The sequence below is a fragment of the Dermacentor silvarum genome, chromosome 4 (genome assembly GCF_013339745.2).
Source record: "Dermacentor silvarum isolate Dsil-2018 chromosome 4, BIME_Dsil_1.4, whole genome shotgun sequence".
NCBI lineage: Eukaryota > Metazoa > Arthropoda > Arachnida > Ixodida > Ixodidae > Dermacentor > Dermacentor silvarum.
In genome coordinates, this window is record NC_051157.2 from 209,816,216 (window position 1) to 209,837,735 (window position 21,520).

General features: G+C 49.6%; 1 protein-coding gene across 1 annotated transcript in view; it reads right to left on the bottom strand.

Moving 5' to 3' along the window:
- The window catches only part of LOC119450919 (receptor-type tyrosine-protein phosphatase R), a 126,351-nt gene that overhangs the window by 78,243 nt on the left and 26,588 nt on the right, over positions 1 to 21,520 (bottom strand). Inside the window, exons 2-3 of the mRNA XM_037714388.2 lie at positions 17,457 to 17,587; positions 3,097 to 3,282 (exon numbers count right to left, since the gene is read on the bottom strand). Coding sequence (XP_037570316.1) covers positions 3,097 to 3,282; positions 17,457 to 17,587 — 317 coding nt within the window. The remainder of the gene's footprint in view (positions 1 to 3,096; positions 3,283 to 17,456; positions 17,588 to 21,520) is intronic.

Sequence of the window (21,520 nt, forward strand, 5' to 3'; positions counted from 1 at the left end):
GGCGTCGTACGGCGAATGATTGTCAACAATGAGTACCTTGATGCTTGGCTGTTTTGGGGTCATTCGCTGGCCTGGTGTGGAGTGTCCCGCTGTAGCGTCGATGAGGAGGTGGTTGCGGCAGTCCGGAAGGAGGTGGTAGTGGGCCAGAAAAGTCTGAGCCAATGATTGGCTCGGCGACGTCGGCGATGACAAAGTTCCAGTGAAGGTCATCGCATAAGTTTCTGAGCTGGATGTGCAGGCGGAGCGAGTCATACGTCTTGATTGTGGAGCGGTTTGCCGCACTGAGCTCGAAAGACGTAGGCGGACGAGGACCTTGAAGATGGGATCGCAGGTAGCAGCAAATGTCGGAACCGCTGTCGACAAGGAACCGCTGCTTCGTGGTTTGGTCGGTGACGAAGATGCGACGGCCTCCGGGTTGGCAGCTTGCGGCCGTCTCTACAAGCTGCCGTTGGCGTTTTCCGCATGTCCCACGGAACAGGGTGGTCGACATTGCCAGGCTCTGTCCCCGAAGCGTCGGTGGTAGTAACACGGGCCGTTGTTATCAGGTTGCCGCAACGAAGTGGTGTTAAGGTCGTGGCTTTGCAAGTGGCGGCGCCGTTGCATCGGAAGACGTTCACCCAGGCGTTGTTGAATGGAGGTGAGCTGTCGATCGATGTCGTCGATACGGCGCGCAAGCTCTGTGGTGTTCAGCGGTGCGGCGACAGCCTGAATGGTGGGCAACAACTGTGGCAAGGAGGCCTCAATGACGCCATCAGCAATCTCCGTAAGTTCGTTGAGAGGTAGCCTAACCTGAGCTTGCAGAATTGCCTGGACGTGCAGCGGGAGTCGTTGGAGCCAAAGCGCTCGCAGGAAAGAATCCTGGACTTGCATGCTGCCCGCGAGCGCACGCATGTGGCGCAGGAGCTGCGAAGGTTTGCGCTCAGCAAGGTCTGCAGACTGAAGTCACATCATCTGTTCTTCTGAGAGCGACAGGCGGCGGATAAGTGCAGTCTTCAGGTGTTCATAGAGGTTGGCCGTTGGTGGGTTGGCAAGGATATCCCGGACCTCGTTGGCATAAGTGCGTCCAGGTGGGCGACGACGGAATCGTAGCGGGTCCGGTCTTGCGTGATGCGCGCCAGGGAGAACTGGGCCTCGACCTGGGCGAACCAGACCTCGGGCTAGTCCACCCAAAACGGCGGAAGCTTGTTGGCGACATGCCAGGTGTCATATGAGGCAGCGTGCAGGATGTCTTCGGTAGGGGTTGTGACATCCTCAGCGGAGCCGGCAGGCACGGCCTCGGTTGTGGAGGAGTTGCGAGAATGCTGCTGTTGCTGTTGAAGTTGTTGCACTTGCTGACGAAGAGCGGTGAGGACTTCTGGTTCGGCCATGGCGGTGCGGTTTGTTCGGTTTCCGGGTCACCAGATGTGGAATGCCGTGTCGATGGAAGGACGCATCCCAACATGAAACATAACGACTGTTTATTAGCGTAGTAGCAGTGGCAGGGCGAGCATACCGCCTCTGCGCTCAAACGGTTAGCGAAGGAAGCAGCTTTCGAGCTTGGCAGCTTGGGTTTATATTCGGCCAAAAAAAAAAAATTATTAAGCCGCTTAGTGCAGCTTAAAAAAATCTCTAATACTGCCCTGCCTCATACTACGCTTGGAGGGGATCAGACTTGCTTGGATTTGTGCAAGAGTGACGCTGTCTCCATGTACAATCAACACGAGCGTCAGCGAGTTGGCGATGTCCACCAACAGTTCACCATGGAGATCGAAGAAACGAGCTTTGCACCACTTCGTTTTCGCAAAAGCACAGAAGGTGGTGCCGATCACTGAGACACCTGCTCAGTGTACACACACCACGTTCAAAATAGCAACCGAAACTGTAGAAAACAAAAGCAGATCCCACAATAAATGATTATGACGATAGGCTGACCGCAAAAAGAAAAAAAGAAAAAGTGCCGTTCACTGAAGTGTTTTGTCAGCCAAGGAAGAGCGGGCATAGCCTTCAAGACTGAGGATGGCCCGCACTCTCTATTGATAGCGTGTGCCTCCCAAGCCGCTATGTTGGATTTTCCACTGGCTTGGCTTCCAGTGGCCAGCTCTACAGCCTCCAAGATTGGGTAGTGTGGCTCGGAATGATCGATTTAGGCCGGAAAATCGAACTTTGGGGTCTCAATTCGTCCGAAAAATTGGTTACAAAAATGCATTAGCTCAATGAGAATCCTGAAGGTGCATTTTTGAAGTCTGGAACGTCCAGAAACTCTGAATTTTTGGAATCAAACACCCGCACGCCCGCTTTAACGGCGGTTATCGATTCTGTGAACATCGTCTGCAACTTTGTTGAGTGAAATGGGGGTGATATTTATATGCTACGTGTTGTGAGCCAGCTGGAGAACGTGGCACTTGGGGCGGTGAACTACCGCGCCAAGCAATCCCGCATCAGTGATTACTTCAAGTAATCTTTCTCGGAGATGGAAAATAAAGGCAATTTATTTTTGCGGCAAGTTGTTTCTTGTTTTCTTTTTTTCATCATTTCAGTTAATTCGAAAATCCGCTTAATTCAAAGAATTTTCTCGATCCGGCTACCTTCGAATTATCGAGGTTTTACTGTATATTCAAATCATTCACTGTGCCCTAAGCTCCGCCAAGACAGACGCTACCACTAAAAGGGTTATCGGGGTCACCACACAGGTCAAGCGCATGCGTACTGACTGGTCAAGTTCGAATTATCCAGCAAATGGCAATTTCAGGATCAAAATAATCAATGTTTGGGCCCATAGAAATGCATAGGCACTGGCGGGGTCAAGACTGAATTACCCGGAGTTGAATAAACGGAATTCTATTGCATTCACTGTGCCATGACGTGTTTATTGATTAACCTGCATAAGACTGACACGTTTTTAAAAATTATTTTATATATTGAATTCCAGCTATATCGAACAATTTCGTGATCCCTGAACTGTTCGATACATTGATGTCTAACTGTAGTCCTCTTTAGTGACCCTTTAAGAAGCTTTCTCCTTCCTGAAGTGCAAGGGCTGACTGACTGATTAGCTGTCTGTCCCAGTGACTGACAGTGTGACAACACTACATGACCACTTGAGACGACAGTGCTTACAGGACAGAGTCCAGCGAAGAGCAGCAGCAGCACTGCTGCCAGGCCCAGGGCAAGGAGCCAAGCTGTTCGTGCCGATGGATGGGCTCCAGCTGGTGTATCCCAAGGGGGCGTCGGCCGAACATCCCTCTGAGCTCCAGCTACCAGCGGGTCTGAATTGTCACCCCTGTTGTCGGCCGCTGTACCAGGCTGCACGAAAGAAATGGGTGCCAATGTAAAGTACATGTCATTCCCCTTTAACATTTCAAAGACTCCTCTGGGGATGTTATGCAAGCAGTTGGGATGCTAATGCAATTAGCATTCATTGGGAACTTCACCCGGTTTGCAGTAGGTATGCTTGTTAGTGACTAGCCTCCTTTATGCCAACTTTGGTCATTGGGAAGCACCATGTACAGTGGAATCTCATTGATACGGTCTTCACGGGAACCTGAAAATAAAGCTTATGATCCGAAAATCGTATCATCCAACGTATTATCCAATCAAATCGTAATATCGGGAATAGAAAAAGAAACATATTATCCCGAAAAACTTATGCAGAATCGTATTAACGAGATTCCACTGTATATGGCAATTTTCAATGAGGGGATAGGGGGGGGGGGGTATAATTCTTTGGTGCTGGGCGGAATCTAAGCCGTGTCATATTGTTATGCGCGAAGGAAAAGGGCCCACGAAGTCAATGCCCACTAGTTGGAAAGGCATGCTTGGAGGTGGGATCCGCTGCCAGCTGGAGCAGTAGATGGCCATTTGCGGTGCTGACACTGCATACAGCTGGCCACATACGTCTCAACAGACTGCCGTATTCCAGGAGAAAAAAGCGTTCCTGAATCCAGTAGAGCGTTCTCGCCGAACCTAAATGGCCAGACGTAGGGTCGTCGTGCATAGCACTCAGAATCGCTATGCGAAGGCTCTCCGGCACCACTAGGAGAAAACGTGCGCCAGTGCTGGAAAAGTTCCTCTTACACAGGAGTCCATCACGTACACAGAAATGGTTTGCTATAGTAGAGGCGGTCGTAGCGGTGAAGAGTGGTGTTATTTTAGTGTAATTTCGCTGTTCGGCTTTGAAACAGTCTAAGTCTGGAAAACTCGGTGACACAGAAGCCACAAGGTGATCGAAGTCGTCGGCGTCACAGTCTGTAGTGCTAAGTGGCATACGCGAGAGGCAGTCCGCGTCAGTGTGTCGTCGATCGCTCTTGTAAGAGACGGTGAAGCTCTATTCTTGCAGTCGGAGTGCCCAGCGCGCAAGGGGGCCACAAGGTTCACGAAGATTTACAAGCCAACACAATGAGTGGTGGTCGGTCACAACTGTGAAGGGGCGTCCATACAGGTAATATTTGCTGAACCTCAAATACTATCGCAAGGCATTCCTGTTTCGTGACAGTGTAATTCTGCTCGGGCCTACTTAATGAGCGACTTGCATATGCGATCACGTGTTCACGATCGCCGTAGCGTTGAACTAGGATGGCACCAATACCTGTGCCACTGGCATCCATATGGAGTTCCGTCGGAGCTGAAGGATTGAAGTGCTGAAGAACAGGTCAAGACGTCAGTAGAAACTTCAACTGAAGAAAAGAAGAGTTGCACGCTGGAGTCCATTCAAAGGGAATGTCCTTTCATAGCAGGCATGTCAGCGGATACGCGACGTCAGCAAATTTAGGAATAAAGCGGCGGAAGTAGGAACAAAGCCCCAGAAAACTACAGAGTTCCTTGACAGAGCGCAGTGCACTGAACACTTCAACGGCTGCTGTCTTCTGGAGATCAGGGCAGATGCTGTTCTTATCGACGAGGTGCCCAAGAACAAGAGTTTCGCGGTCTCCAAAGTGGCATTTCTTGGAGTTTAAAATTAGGCCAGCATTTCCGATGCAGTTCAGGACAATATCCAGACGCGAGTTCTGTTCGCTGAAGGTGCGGCCAAAGATGACAACGTTGTCGAGGTAGCACATGCAGATGTTCCCCTTCAAGCCACGCAGAATAGTGTTCATAAATCTCTCGAAAGTTGCCGGTGCGTTGCACAGTCCAAATGGCAACAGATTAAATTCGAAGAGCCCGTCAGAGGCTACAAAGGCAGTCTTTTCCTCGTCCTCAGGATGCATTGGAATTTGCCAGTAGCCAGATCAAAAGTCAACTGAGGAAAAGTAAGAGGCAGAATGGAGGCAGTCTATTGCATCATCAATACGTGGGAGTAGGTACACGTCCTTTTTTGTTAAAGCATTCAATCAGCAATAGTCGACGCAAAATCTCCAAGATTAATCTTTTTAACAAGGATCACTGGAGCTGCCCACGGATTTGCTGACTCTTGTATGGCTCCCTTTTTCCTTATTTCGTGCACTTGTTTGTTGATAATCTGGCGCTCTGATGGTGAAACGCGACATGGCTTTTGTCTAATAGGATTTGCCGAACCCGTGTGGATAGTATGGCGTGTTCGATACGCGGGGATTGGCGGTATTTTGTCCTGCACAAAGTTGAATACAAAAATGTGCTTTGAAAGCACACCCAGTAATGTTCGGCGCTCACTCATGCTAAGAGATTTACTTACCATTGACCAAAGGGCCGTTTCCAAACTGTGGACATCAGGTTCTTCCGGCACATCTGTAAGTTCAGCTACCGATAAGGACGTGTGTTCCCTGACAAAGGCTAATTTCAAACCATCTGGTAGTATCACGGGCTACTTAGAACAGTTTACGGCCCATAAGCCAGCGCGTCCGCTTTGATCAACACCACACAATGTGGAACCAGCACATTCTTTTTCACACAGTTAATGTGCATCGGTTCTACGGTAGCATTGAAGCTGTTGGAATCGGCGCTGCAACAGACAACGGGAACACAAACGGTAGATGATGAAGGTACGACCGCTTCGCCACAAACACACAGTGTAGTTTTGCGATCTACGGGGTTCTCCAGGAGTCCTCACGGAATACTACCACTTATGAATACCTTCCCTGTATGGCAGTCAACAGTGGCACCACACTCCCGCAAGAAGTCCATGCTGAGAATAACATCATGGGTCGACTGAGGAATAATTACAAACTCTGTCGTAATAACATGGCCTCCCAAAAACACGTTAGCACTACACACACCAATAGGTCACAATGGCTCGCCACTCACTCCACAGAACTTTGAAGCTTCGCACTAGAACGTCTTTAGAAGAGACACTCATGACCGAAATTGTTGCGCCTGTGTCTACCAGAGCCATCACAGGTACATGATCTACAAAAACACGCACTTTGTTTTTAAGCATCAACACGGGAGGTATTTCTGTCGGTAGCACATCTCCAGTCACCTCACCTCTGTCGGCCGTGCTAGCTAGTTTTCTGGTGACGAATGGAATGTGGTGCGGCGCAGCAGTGAGGGAGAACGGGGAGCATGACGTTGTGGTGGGGGTGTAAAACTCCTGTCAGATGCCGGGGAGCGATTCTGGGAGCTGCTCCGTCAATACTCGTCGCCAGATGATACGTGTGCTGGCCACGGGACACTGTGGGACCGTTTGGAGGGCTGTAAAGGCTCCGAGAGCCGCCTGGCCATAGCACGATATATGACCAGGGACACCGCAAGAGTAAAACACTGGAGAGGTCGAAACCTTGGTTGTTCGTCGATGAACTGGATATTATCATCTTCCCTTGTGCAGTGCATTGGTTCATGGCGTGTGTCACGACGATGCATCGGGTGCTGAGAAGGCGTGCGCTTAGCGCGTTGGTCATAGCGTGGAGCCGAAGGGCGTGTTGTCATCCTCGACTGTAGGGCTGCACTGTACCCTATGGCCGCTGCGCTAACCATCAGTTGCCAAGAGGCCGAATGTGGCACAGTCAGAGCCTCACGTGACATGTGCGTGCCATGGTGGTCAGCTGTTGAACGCGACATCTCTTCACGGCGGGAAAGTTCCTCGCGGACGATCTGTTGGATGGTCGAAGGAAGGTCGAGGCAAGGGCTCGTGTCCACACTGGCAACCGTCGTAACGTTTGTAAACCGACCAAACTTTGGCGTAATCCGACGCATCTTGAGCGTTTCAAAAGTTATGCAATGCCAAATGACGTAGGACATAGAACTCAGGCTTTCCTTTCCAAGTAGAAAATTATACACATCCTCAGCCACTCCTTTCAGCAAATGTCCAACTTTTTCTTCTTCTAACGTGCAAGCACTGGCCACCTTGCACAGCTTTAACACTTCTTTGATATAAGTGGTAGATGTCTCACCTGGTAACTACGCCCGTTGCGACAGTGTCTGCTCAGCACGCTTCTTTTTGGCAACTGAGTCCCCACAACATGCCTTTAGCTCCTCAACAAAAATTTCCCACGTTGTAAGCGCGTCCTCGTGGTTCTCGTACCACACGAGTGCAGTATCGGTAAGGGAGAACCCCACATTGTTGAGCTGAGTGGTTGCATCCCACCCGTTGGACTTGCTCACTCATTTGTAGTGGTTGAGCCCCTCGTCGGCCCCTTCTCCTGCTATTCCTCCGAAGGTGGGTGGAACTTGGTAGTACTGCAGTGGACTGCTAAGCGCTGCCCTCAGAGTGGCTCCTTCTTCAGGCATGTCGAAGACTGTCACGGCAGATGGTGGGAGGCCGGCAAGTCAATTTCGACGAAGCTGCAGCAGTGATGGTTCCGTTGTGAACGCTTACCCAGCACCTCCACTACTTTGTTACGTGCAAAGGAGAACATTTATCAACCTTACGGCTGAGGGGGCAGTTTATTTAAGGTCGCGAAGGTGAGCTCAAGAGCGGCCAGCTGGTTGAAGAACTCAACTTGATCCTTTTTCTCTCTTCCCACTCATGACCGCAATCATGTTCATCGGTCTTCGTTTTCCAGGGGTATGTGCAACAATATACACAGTAAAACCTTACTAATACGTTCTGTAAAAGAATGCGAGATACAACGTACTAACTGGGAAAACGTACTAACCGGGAAAACGCACAATCCGAAGTCACTAAAGAACATTTGACAGACCCAATTGTAATTGACATCTATACAGTACACTCCCTTTAAATGAAACTCGATGGGGACAAGGAAATCTGTTTCATTTAGAGGTCGTGACCCCCAAAGCTGTGCAAGGTGGTTTTGCTTAGTGGCACTGCTTCACTAAGTAGGCATTCATCCTATTAAGCTGCACACATGCTCAGTGATGCTACTGGGCCATGCCATTTCGGAGCAGCTTTTGGAGCAGCCAAAAATGCATTTCTGAGCAGTAAAATAGCCTTTCCGAGCAGGTTTATGAAACCGACCGCAAACTATATTATATGGGGTTTTTACAGTGGGCAATGCATGTGAAAGCAGTAAGTGATCACCGGTTATTAATTTAAATCCAAACACTAAAAATGACACCCCTTCATCGCAGTCCTTTTGTGGTGTCCCAAGATGTGCTTAAAGAACACTTCAGTGGTTTAAAAAAAGCACAAAAGCGCTTGGACGAGCTACATGCAGAATTCGGAAGCGTTTTGAAAACATTCAGCATGATTTCACTGCTATAAATGTATCCATTAAGACGGAGCACTCTGAAAAAATAAGAAAAGGTACCGCCAGTGGTATGAAAAATTTACTTATATTGCTGTGATTCACTGATAACCATCTACTTGAAATACTGCGATGGTCGACACTGCTGGAGTTGTTCACTTTCGCTTGTCGTGGAGCTCGATATGTGTCGCACACCGTCGCGAAGCGCAGATATCCGTGCGTGACCTTTGACTGTGCACACGTAACGCTGTCAGATTAGGTTGTGCTCAGCGAATTCAGTTGGGAGCTTTCTGCCTACACTCGCCATTTTGTCCAGTAAGCAGAAAGACAAACTTCCGAAAGCGTTCGCGGGAGTTGCCGGCATGTCCCCCACAGACCCAATCTTGGCTTCCGGCCACCAGTCTAGCCCGTGATCTCACACCCAATCACCGAAGAGGTTTACTGGTCGGTACATATTAGAGGCCATCTTGCAGTGACGACCTGCCCTCCACCGTGTCAGCTGGCAGCGAATTTTTGTCAAGGCCGTACGATACAGCAAGGCTTAACCAGCGGCACATCGTCAATATCCAGCAACGAAAGTTGCTGTTTGGTGCTGAGTTGCCCAAAATTTTAGGAGTGGCCGTATGCCATTCTTATGCTGTGAAATTGCCACGCCAAGAAAAGTGGGGGATAGGCGACAAATTGAAGAGCGGAAAAATTGTTCATGGCCACCATGTCTGTACCATGTCTGTGCCAATGTGCGTGTTATGTTTGAAAAATCAATACAGCGTCTGAAACTTTAGTCGATGTTTTAATTAGTCATACAGGAGAGGAGCATGGGGTCTGGCTCAGCGCCAGCGCGATCGCTCGCTGCCGCCTGAAAAGCGAGGTTGACCCGTTGTCTAAGCAACCCGCGTGCGTCGAGGGGGGGGGGGGGGGGGGAAGTATCGAATATAGACAGTGACCCTTGGAAGAAACAACAGTACAATCCAGGCTTAATTGGAGAGGCTTGACTCGGTCCACCACAGAGCTAATGCAGCCACTGGTGCACGCCACGCCACTTTAGATTGTGTGGTAAAACGGCGCATGAGGGCTTAGTTCCGTTTTTTAAAGCCCGAGCAACCTTTCCAGTGCAGAGTGTGAGCAGATTTCTCATACTTTGCTGAAATGTAGCAGGATGTAGCAGAGTTCCGCGCAACTGGCACAGTAGTAGCCTCACTGCATGCTTCAAGCAGCCCTCTTTCTGGAAGTACTGCTGGAGTACTTCTACTGCCTGGCTTGCCTCTTAAGTCGTCATGGTCAATCTCATCTTCACTCTCATTACCGGTGGCTTCTTCAGCTTCTTTCAATATTTCAGCTAAGGTGTCCTCATAGCAGGTGACGTCATCGTCAAAAGCTTCATAATCGTTCCTTGTCACAGTGCCAGTGCCGCACCTCTGAGCCACCAGACCAAAAACAGCTTGTGCTTCAGCACCATTGGCGTCAAATTGCTCTTGGTTTGTGGCCACTTTCTTGGAGAAGCCTTCATGACGGAAGCATCTTTGATTTGTAGTAGCTACAACTTCATCCCACGAGAGGGCCAAGATGTGAATGGCAGAAAGGAGGTATACAGTGTACTCCTTAATCCCTGTCCATACACATCAACATCCTTCTCAGGACGTGGCCACGTAAGAACACCTCTAAATTTCGAATGACACCCTGATCCAATGGCTGGAGTATTGCTGTTGTGTTTACAGGGAGGAACTCTCGCTGAATAGAATTCAGGTCTCGCACTTCACCATGCGCTGGGCAATTGTCCACAATAAACACAACCCTCCGGCCTTTTCTAGTGAACTCGGCGTCCCTGTGCCTCAATCAGGTTTCAAAAATGGCGTGCGTCCTTGGTATTCGCTTCGTACAATACTGGCAGACCTTTGACACCCTTAAAAGCTCGGGATCTCTTTGCTATCCCGATAACAAGAAGCTTAAACTTTTCAAACCCGTCCATGTTGGCTCCCACCAGAACAGTGACGTGGTCTTTGCTGTGCTTTCCTCCTGTGCACTTCTCACCTTTAAAGCTGGGAGACTTGTTGGGAAGAAGCTTATAAAGCGCCATTTTGCCCATGTTGAAGATGTCGCAGGACTCATAATTTGTGCTGCTGCCAGTCAGTACAAACATTTCTATCTACTGCGGCACTTTCACCTGCTACGGTGCGGAAAACAAGGCCGTGACCTTTCTTGAAAATGCTTAAGCAGCCGTCGCTGAATGTGAAGTCTTCAATTCTCATCTGGAGTGCGATGTCGCTCGCCTTCTCCAAAATAGGCCCGGTCACTGGAAAGTTGGAGCTTCGGGCATGCTTAAACCCAGCAAAATGTTCCTTCTTGAGGTCGTCGTGGTCGGCTAGAGGCATTTTTTACAGCGTAAGCTTTTATGGGATCATTCCAATAGCCGTTTCGGTTCGCTATGGTGTCGGCCGCTGCCGTTCGGGACCGTAACCGCTATCACCGGAAATGCGAAAAAAGTACCCAGTTCCCGCTGGGATCAAACCCGCGCCCGCTATTATGTGGGAGCCAGATGCTCTACCACTGAGCCACGCAAGCACTTGCTATCGGGCAGCGGAAAATGCCCTATAAATGCTTTCTAGGCATGCGCACAGACGCAGACGACCCGAGCCTATGCCTGTATGGCGGCGCCATCTAGTTAAGGTGCCTGCAAACGCAACTTGCGCAGGCGACGAGGTGCAATTTAGACGAGGCGCGCAATCAACGCGATTACGATGTGAGATGTGCGCTATGTATTCTGGATACCTCTTCGGTACACGTTATGGCATCTCCTCGCAAGGTACGAACCACTGCTGAAGAAGCGAATCGTAGAGCTACGTGCGCGACTACAACCAGGCATCATCAGGCTCAGCAGACTGCTGCGCAGAGAGCATTACAAGCCGTAGCTCGCCGTCGACGCCGGGTGGACAGTTCAGATCGTTCTAGTCAAAATGAGGTGGAGACTATATCGCGAAGACCCTGGTGCACGTGGTGCCGAAATTGGAGCTACTCTTGAGCTGCTCCACCAGCTTATGCTGTGACTGTGCTGCTGTCATGAGTAAGAGGCCCGCGGCGAAAGAAAAGAAGAGAAGGACGATGTGAACCGAGCGTTCCAAACGACACGAGACCTCAAGGCGCGAGAACCGAGCTGTAATCGACGGAGAAACGACACTGTTCGAGCATTATCGACGTGGCTCTGGGCCCGGAAGGTCGCATCATCAGCTACGCTCTGACGACGGGAGACTTGGAGGTTCAGCCGAGTCCGTGACGTTGGCCGTCCGAGGTGCAGCCGTCGACCTCGGAGACATTCGAGTGAGGCTCCTGGACTGGCTCCTGGATCACAAGGCGGGCCGGGCACTCCAGAGAGGATCCCCCTTTAACGGCAGACCAGCGCGTTCGGTAATCCCCGGAACGCCACATCGGCACTTGAGACAGGAGCTAGACGGAAGCAACGGCCGAGAACGTCGTTAGGCCTCTCTGCCACGTCAGCAACAGCGACCGGGATAAACAGGCATCCGCCAAGGCGACGACATCGTCACGATCATCGGGAGCAACGGCTTTAAAAGAGACGCGATGTGACTTGGACGAAGAGCCCCATGAGTCAGCGTCAGGAAATGCGAGGACATTCCACGTAAGCAGCGAGATAGCAATAGGCTAGAGTTGCCTGACTTTCATAGAGAAAACGCCCAGACTTATCGTAAGCAGAATTAAGGACATGTTTAGTGTTTATTAAGAGATATTAGGTTGTACATTTGTTGATATCTTTCCTACAGTATGCTTGAGTTTTGGTTTGAGTTTTGAGTGCTATTAAAATCTGCTTGCTGTGTTGCCATGCTTTGACCAACCTCATCTCTTTTAACACCCGCACGCCTCCGAGATCAGTGACAAAAACACACTACAGCTGCGTGTGCCGCGCAGGCCTGTGACTTTTTTTTCCTATCGGGGGCAAAAGTACCTGCTCAATCTTGTCACGTTTCTTCAGAATGCTTGAAAAAGTGCACTTCAGGATGCCATGCCTTTTTGTGATAGCCATCTTCGACTCCTGGGCATGCTTCACATCCTCAAGAACTATCATCTTGGTGTTTAAAGACAACGCATTATGGGGGCGCCTGTAGCAGTTCCTTCCATATTGCATGCACGGAGAGAATCACACATGTAAAAAGCAATGAACACAAAGCATAAAATGGCGTCCACACAAGAAAGTGCACAACCACATACCTGATTGGTGTGGGTTGGATACTGCATATCGACATCAACAAAGCCTGTGCCAATGTCAATACGACGTACACTCAGTTTCAGTTTCGTCTAACCGAGTTGCTTTCAAAACGGTGTTTCGATTGTGGAGCACGACTCGGTACTGATTTCATAGGAAACCATTTGCTTTGAAATTGTTTCAATTCAGATACGTTTTCGTTTATGCGAGTATCATTTAGCGCACGTGCACTGTATGTAATACAAAGTGTCAGTGGCGCACCGACGGGGGGGGATTCGGGGGTTGTAACCCCCCCCTGAGGCCGACTTAACCCCCCCTTTTTTTTGTTTAACCCCTTTTCTTTCCTTACGCATTTGAGTACTGCAACTAAGATGTAAGACGCGCAATCATCTGCACACTCGCAAAAAGAGCAATTTTTTGACAATTTCCCGCGAGGAAATCGAAATTAGTGCTGTTTAGATGGTATTGGCAAACTGTCAACCCCCCCCTGGCAGAGATCCTGGGTGCGCTACTGCAAAGTGTTGCGTGAGTCGTTGCAGCACGAGACGCCAATGCACACCGAGCTTGTGGGGCCTGAGACACGTGTTGTCGTTTTTGAGGCTTCAGCAAGCTTACATTCGAATTCAGCCTGAGTAGCTTCTTCGAGCAGGGCAAGAAGCTTGGACGTGCCTACTCGTTGAGAATCGTTGCGGCACGAAACGCTCACTTCTGGCAGCCCATTTTGGTTATCACCTATTAAAAGCGTGCTGTATGCTTCCAATGGCACTACACCACACGTGCTGTGCAACAGATATGTGAAGAAGCTTATAGCAATAGAGCTGGTGGCAACAGCTGTGAATGGCGACGTTAAACTTTCCATGAGGAGAATCGTGCATATCCAACGAGTAACTGAGTGCGTATGAACATTTTCATGTGACACAGGCAGGTGAGTACTGTGGGGAAGCTGCTGTGGTGGGCACCTGCTGCTCTCGATTGCATGTGCCTTGCACCTTTTCTTGCTCACTAGGGATCTAGGAGCCGGAAAACGTATCATGTGATCGCAATTTGGTGATGTACTTAATGTTGGTGCCGAAAGATACAGTAAAAGCTCGATGATACGAATCTCACGGGGTCACGAAAAATATTCGTATTAGCCGAAATTCGTATCATCGAAACACAATTAAAACTATTGTCGAATCTCGATAATTCGAACTCGAAGGGGCCCGAAAATTTGTTCGAATTAAAAGGACGTATTTTTGAAGTATTCGTGCACCATAGCACGATGCACGAACGGTGCGAGTCGTGAAATATCGCGGCGCGCAAGCGCATAGCAAGCGCGGGCCACGAAACTGCCCACGCCGGCTAACGGTCGCTTCCCGATAACGACAGAAAACGAAGCTTCAGGGAGCGAGCGGGCGGCGCCGGCACACGGGTGCGCGCGGAGACCGTCGAAGGTGAAGGAGGAGGGCGGTAGGGAAGCGGATTTGGCCGCTTCAACTCCGCCGCTTCGGTGGCTCCCCTTGCCCTCCCTCTCAACTCCCTCGTAGCACTCTCACCTTCGACTACGTGCGCACATCTCCGTGCGCGCCCGCCGCCGTGCTGGCGCCAGCTTATTTTAGCCGCCCCCTGAAGTTTCGTTTTCTGCCGTTATCGGGAAGCGAGCGTTTGCGGGCATGGCAGTTTCGTTGGCCCGATTGTGCCTCCGCCGCCGCTGCTTCCCTCTGCGCTGCTGCCGCAGCGTGCAAGGTCAACATGTGACTAGAAAATAGAGGAGAAGGGTTCACTGCCATTTTATCCGCGTGGCTGAGACGTCGGCACTAGTGTGTGCTAGAATACGGTTGTCTAGAACACTCTAGTCGGCACGTACACGCTTGTTCTGGCGCGATGCAGAAACGGCGACCTTGCAATTTGAGAGAGGGGGAAATTTCCGCCGCGGGTTCTTTTTTTTTTCCCCCGTTCCTCCGCGCACGGCATTGAGGAGTCTCTCCTGAGCTTTTGCTCTATGGCGGTGTCGGAGCAATGCCGGTCGGAAGCGCCGCCGCGTTATTTGGCGTGCTGCTAAGAGCATTGTCGGTATGCGGTATGTTCGAAATAAGCGTGTTCGAATTAACGAGATTCTACTGTAGCTAAATTAAAGAGTCGGAGGTGAACTCACTCAGGCACATGTACGTAAAAAGCATTTATTTCTTGAAGCGCCACCGCTTCAAACTCTTCGCGCCCAGTCGCGGATTCTGCGCTGTCCGGCGCCGCGCCTCCGCACCAAAAGAAAAGGAGAGAAAGCGCGTGACTGCGCGCTGTTCTCTTTCACGGCCGTCGGTGGGGCGGCGTTTATTCGTATCAACCGACGCAGGCTGAAAATCGATTCGTAACAACTGTTCTCTAGCACGTTGCAAAGTAATGGGGCTCGGCCGGGACCACAGAAAAATTCGTATCATCCGGAAATTCGTATTAGCCGTGATCGTATCATCGAGCTTTTACTTATCTTGAAAGCGATCTCCACACGGCTTTGACCTTTGTATGCGCTGTGCTTACGCCGCTGAGTTTCCGTTGAAAGATAGACCGCACTTCCCCACGCCTGCGTGGGGAAAAGCGCAAAAGCAAGAAAAGCGCCACCGCGTCAAACTCTTCGCGCCCAGTCGCGACCTCCGTGCCTCCGCACCAAAGAGAAAAGGAGAAAGCGCGTGACTGCGCGCTGTTCTCTCTCGCGGCCATCGGTGGGGCGGCGTTTATTTGTATCAACCCACGCAGGTCGAAAATCTATTCGTAACAACCGTTCTCTAGCACGTTGCAGGCTCAGCCGGGACCACAGAAAAATTTGTATCATCCGGAAATTCGTATTAGCCGTGATCGTATCATCGAGATTTCACTGTAGTGTTCTCCGGAAAGTCATTAACCAGCAAAAAAAAAGTGCTACTGTATTGGGCCATTTTTTTGTGTTCTCCATTGTCAACGTTGGTGCCAAGAAATATTAAACAGGCACATATCAACGAGATTCTGATGTATTCCAATCGCGTCTGAATATAAATTTCAGCGAACACTTTCAAAAATTCTTAAAGGTTGCCTGTGGCAGATAGCCCAATTCTAGTTCATGAGCTGGTCTACTCGAAGAGGTGGACATTACTTGCACAAGAAATTGAAATGCATAATTGACTAATTACCAAAAATTGACTAAATAAATTTTAAACTAATTGTCTTATGGCCCCATATTGCAATTTACTAATTCTAGCCGTGGAGTTCGCAAGGCGCATCCACTTGGAACGAGTTCTCAGGATGACACCAGTTTCGAGATATTAATGCAGGGAAATGCATTGGCGTTCCAGTTACTTTCTTAACAAAACGTTGTTTTATACATTGAAGCACAAAAGTAGCTGGAACGCCAATGCATATCTCCACAAAGTTCGGGAATTAATATCTCGAAACTGGTGTCATCCCGAGAATTCGTTCCAAGTGGATCCACCTTGCGAACTCCACGGCTACAATTTGTGAATTGCAATATGGGCCATCAGGTAATTAGTTAAAAACTTAATTAGTGAATTTTTTAAAATTAGTCGATTATGTATTTCAATTTCTTGTGCAAGTAATGTCCGCCTCTTCGAGTAGACTGGCTCATTTACCAGAATTGTGCTATCTGCCACAGGTAACCTTAAAAAAATTATGAAAGTGTTTGCTGAAACACCCCATATATATATATTATGTATATATATATATATATATATATATTCATAAACACATAAAGTGTGGATTTTGCCGTGGCACCACTAGATGGTGCACCGTGTCTAGAAGAAGGAGGCCTGGCTGTACTGATGACTTATACATGATGTGTTTTAGTCGTGGCAATACGGTGTGTCGCTACACACATCACTTCAATAATAATTGCCTTAACGTGGACAGCCATCCTGAGATGGTTTCTGACGGAATTTATTTCTATATAAAATAGCCTGGTATGCACAGAGCTGCACTTTTTTACCCTGATGAGCTGTTTTGTCAATGCTGTTGTATACAGTACGCAGCATAAAACGATAACTTCCTTTTTTGTTTTTACATGCATTTAGGTTAAATGTTCTCCTTGTGCAGCCTGCTCAATCCTGATCTCCAGTGAGAGCATGATAAAAAGATCACAGTATTAATAGAAATATACATAAATGCACTATCCATAAATACACAGACGAATAAGCACAATATGTATGAAAAATAAGTGAATTAGTGAGCCAAGAAAGACAAAAGAAATTCAAACAAGTTAGAGGTTCCCAGGAAGATGGAGACGAAGTTATCACGCGTGGTGAAACAAATTAACTTGGTCAGGGCAGCGACTGCTTTCCTTGGCAGCATTTACATACCTTACCCTCCCTCACTCTCTATGGGAGAAGAGAATAAATGGGTGCGCAAAGTATAATAAAGCAAAGATGTCCCCTCCCCCCCAAAAAAGGGGGGAGGGGAGAAGGGGAAGGGTTGTACTGCCGATTCTTCCCAATTAGGAATGCCAAAAAAAAAAAAATAAGAATCTCCATGGGTAAGCAGGCATGCCTGTTTAAATGTTTGACTGAAGCAGCACCTCTTGTCCTATTGCTGTGATCACTTGTCTGTCATCACATAATAATGAATGCTTTCAGTCCAAAATGAAAACATGCACACAAAGTTGGCAATTCTTGCAATCACCGAGTTTATACTGTGACATTACGAAAAGGCCCAAGCAACACAAAAGAGTGTGTGGTATGAATCAACTAACATACCACGTTCTCTGTGTGTTCAAGTGCCAAGAGGCCCTCGAGCGTTGTAGAGGACAAGGTGCTGCTGTCAACTTGGAGCCCCTGCAGCCAGGGGCGGCGTCCCTTCTTGCTTCCAAGGCCTGCAGCCGCTGAAGCTGCAAAGAGAACACAGAGCAGGTTTGATCGATTAATTGATTGCGTTCAATGTCTAAGTAATATGGGTGTCACATGAGTACTTTCTATTGTGATTGAGCCTAATTGGGATCAACTTTCATGATTGGAATTGGCTCCCTTATGCAGCTTGTGTAAGTGAACCAATCACCACCGAGAAATTCAATCCTGATCATACTCGATCGCAACTGAAAGTGCACCATGTAACACCTATAGGGTTTATGAGGGACAATAGTGGAGGGCTCAAATTATGACGGCCACATGGGTTTCTGTAACATGCATCCAAACCTGCGAAACTCTGTTGAGGTCAGCGCAGCACACAGTTGTACATGATGAACTGTGCGCCCTCTCCCTCTATACAGAGAGAGAGAATAAATTTTTGAAAGCATTGGTTCGGAAAGCCAGTTGAAGCAGGATAGCCCACGTAACTGCGGCCACGGTAGCGCCTCCCCGAGTCCCGACGCGACAATTCGCTCCGAACAAAACACACACACTCGCTCTGTTCTAGGGGGGGAGGAGGGAGGGAAGGTCCGGGTGGCGCCGCTGGCGCCTGTTGGCGGCTAGGGAAACAAGCCCAACGGTTCATTTAGTAGGCCGCTCATACTGTGAATGCTAGACAATCCTTCCAAGCATCTCCCTCGGCTTTCTGTGCTACCACCCCCACCCTCCTTTCCAGCCTTCTATTGCAAATAAAAAACGCTTCCATAATGCACTGCCACATTGGCTCCTGCACCCAGCGGCTCACGCACGCAGCAAGTCTGCCAACATGGCACATTGGAAACAATCCTTTGAAATTGCCCGTGAAGAAAAACAAGCTGCACGCTGCACGCTGCAAGCTTTGCAACGAAACTATACATGCTATAGACGGAGTTTCATCTAATTTGATTCGGCACCTAAAAAGAAAGCATGAAAGTGAGTACACGCAACAAGAGAAAGGGCTTGCAAGTCAGCGGAAGATAACGTCAGCCTTCATCGCTCAGTGCAGCTCTGTGCCTGTTCATCGAAAGGCTGCTCTTGACGACACCATAATATAAGGTCTCCATGAACACTACTTTTCTCAGCATAAAAATATGCAATGTCATTTTAGCATTAACACATTTAAGCATAAACAATATTAATCACAAGCCGTTAAAACATGCTGACCATGAAAATACTATATATGTAGTGGGAGAACTGCCCTATGGGAATTAGCAGGGTGGTTGCACTGTACCAGGTATGTCACCAAGCTTGGTAACGACCTTGGTAACGTGTTTTGCGTGTTTTTGGAGTTCTTAACGCGTCTGATGACATCAGTTTTATGGTGCGTTCATCAATAACTCGATAAAACTATCAAGATGTCTTTCCTACGTTGAGGAATTGCAGGAATGGAATTGAACTGCCTGGCCATTCCCGGAGTGTGGTAATGAGCGAAGTATTTTCATTCCGAGAAATTGAAACGAATGTAATTACGGCAAATTCTAATTCCTTGGAATGGAATTGGAATGGGGGCACCCATTCCGCAACACTGGTGGACAGTTACCTTGTGGAAATGCAGTGCATACATTCACTATTTCCAGTGTGTGGGTTAGTGCACCACTTTATCGTTCGGATGCAGAGCATGTTCCTTGGCTTACTCACATAGGCCGCAGCCAGTCTCGTGTAGGACTTGCCACATGTTAGGGGGATCTCGCTAAACTCCTGTGGCACACTTGGCACAATGCATGACGTGTTTAGGCTGTGATGTGTGGTGCGCGACGGTGATATTTGTGTTGTGCGACAAGGTGCGGTGCATTTCAAACAAGAAGCAGACGACAAGGAGAGCGCGCGCCGCTCTACCGCGCCGCGCCGAAAACGACGACGCCGAAGACCGTCCGGCGTGTGAACATGCGGCGCAAGAAAAGAAATCAAAAGAAAAAAAGCCAATCCAATCACAGAGGAACACGGAGCCTCGAGCAGCCAATGAGAAATCGACGAATCGACCAGAGCAGCAGAAAAAGGAGCCGCGCTGGCAGTAGGGGGAGGAGTTCCAGAAGCGACACCAGGACAAGGTCGGCCACCGGATCGGGAGCTGAAGACGGCCGTCGGGTTCCGGACCCGAGCCACCAGGACTTCACCCGGCCGGGGCCTCCTGCCAATCCGTTCCTGGGAGTCGCCACTCCATCCGTTCGAGAACTGCTGCCCGAGGCCGGCAAGCGTCTGCGCCCGTGGGCAGGACGAGAGCTGTCGGGCTACGGGCCCGAGCTCCACGACCAGCTGCCCGGCCAGGACGCCGCCGCCCTCAACCCCTGCTGCCAAGCCGCCTGCCTTCCCGGGCATCGCCACCCTACCCGATAGTCAACTGCTGCTGCCCGAGGCCGGTGAGCGTCTGCGTCCGTGGGCAGAACGTGAGCTGACGGGCTACGAGCCCGAGTGCCACGATCGGCTGCCCGACCAGAACGTCACCACCGTCGGTCCGTGCTGCCGAGCTGCCTGTCTTCTTCCTCTGAGCTAGAGCTGCCACGCTCTGGTAGCCGGTCCGATACAGCGACCTTTGGTGAGACCAACAACGCTTCTCTCGTCGTCTCCGCTTCGCCGCGTCGAGACTGTAGTGCATACGCACACCCGCAGCCTGCCCGAACTTGCCTCATAAAATTAGCGTTCCAGCTACGTGTTTTCATGTTATCTTTGTGTGTTTGTTTTTATGGGTTAATTTTCGTTTCTAGTTTTATTAAACTTTGCCCCCGATTGGGCTTTGCCCTTAATGGGGTTCCCCAATTTAAGAACCATCTGCAGACCCGCTGTCATCACAAATTGGCGTCCTCGCGACAGGACGAAGCCGTTTGTTTGGATTCTCTTGCTAATTCTAACAATTTAAAAACATGGCTAGCACGCGAGAGCTGTTAGCTTTAGCGGAACGCATGGGGCTTGAGGGAGCAGAGCTAAAAGCGTGGTTCACCGAGCGGCAGGCGCGAGCGCGAGAAGAACGCGCTGCGGAGCGAGAAGCGAAAAGAGAACAGATTGAGCGCGAGGCCCGTGTTTTGCAGTTGCGTCTGAGGGTCGCGGAGGCTGAAAGGGCACGCTCACTAAGAGAGATTTGCGAGCTGGAGTCGTATGCAAGCTCTATTGAGCAAGCGTTTGACGCGGGCTCCAGACTCAGCAGTTCGAAAAATCTGTCTAGCGATTGCCCGGAACGCCGTCGCGGCCTTCCATTCGAAAAAGGCACTAAACAAGAGGGCAGCAGAGAAATGAGAAAAACACGGACCAGCATAGGTCCTGGCATGAACCTCAGGGACGCTGAGGATAGCTCAGGGAGCAGACAGCAGGCAGCTTCTCATGAAATCGAGGCACGCATGCGCACCTGTGCTAGAAAAAGCACCTTGGATAAAGAGGCAAAAATGCCGTCAGAAAGCCCGACAGGCTGGGCAACGGTGCGCATGGACTGTGACCTCGAAGAGGACAAAACCAGCAAGGAGGCACGCATGCGAACCAGTGCAACAAAAAGCACATCAAATGAAGAGGCATATAGACCTTTAGAAAGCCCGACGGACCGGGCAAAAGTTCACATTGCCCATGACCTCGAAGAGTGCGAGGCGAGCGAGGAAACGCTCCCCCACTCTTCCGGTGTGCCCCTTGCAATGGTGACAAGTGGCTTAGTCAGGTGCGAGGACCACCCAGATGAATCACCTCAAGAGAAGGTGAGCTTGCCTGTCTGTCTCCCTGAACACCCAATAGGTCAAAGTGCAATGAGCACAAGTACCAAGATATTTGGTAGAAAGAACATAAAAGATTCCAGAAAGCAAACGAGACACATAAGAGAAATGTCGCACGACATTTCAGCACCTACTGGTAACGTGCTCAGAAAAAGGGTGCGGAGTAGTATGCTTGGAAATAAGTTCTACAAGTCATGGTTGGTTTACGCTAGAAAATGCGCTGCGGATATGCCAGGAACTCATCCAAGA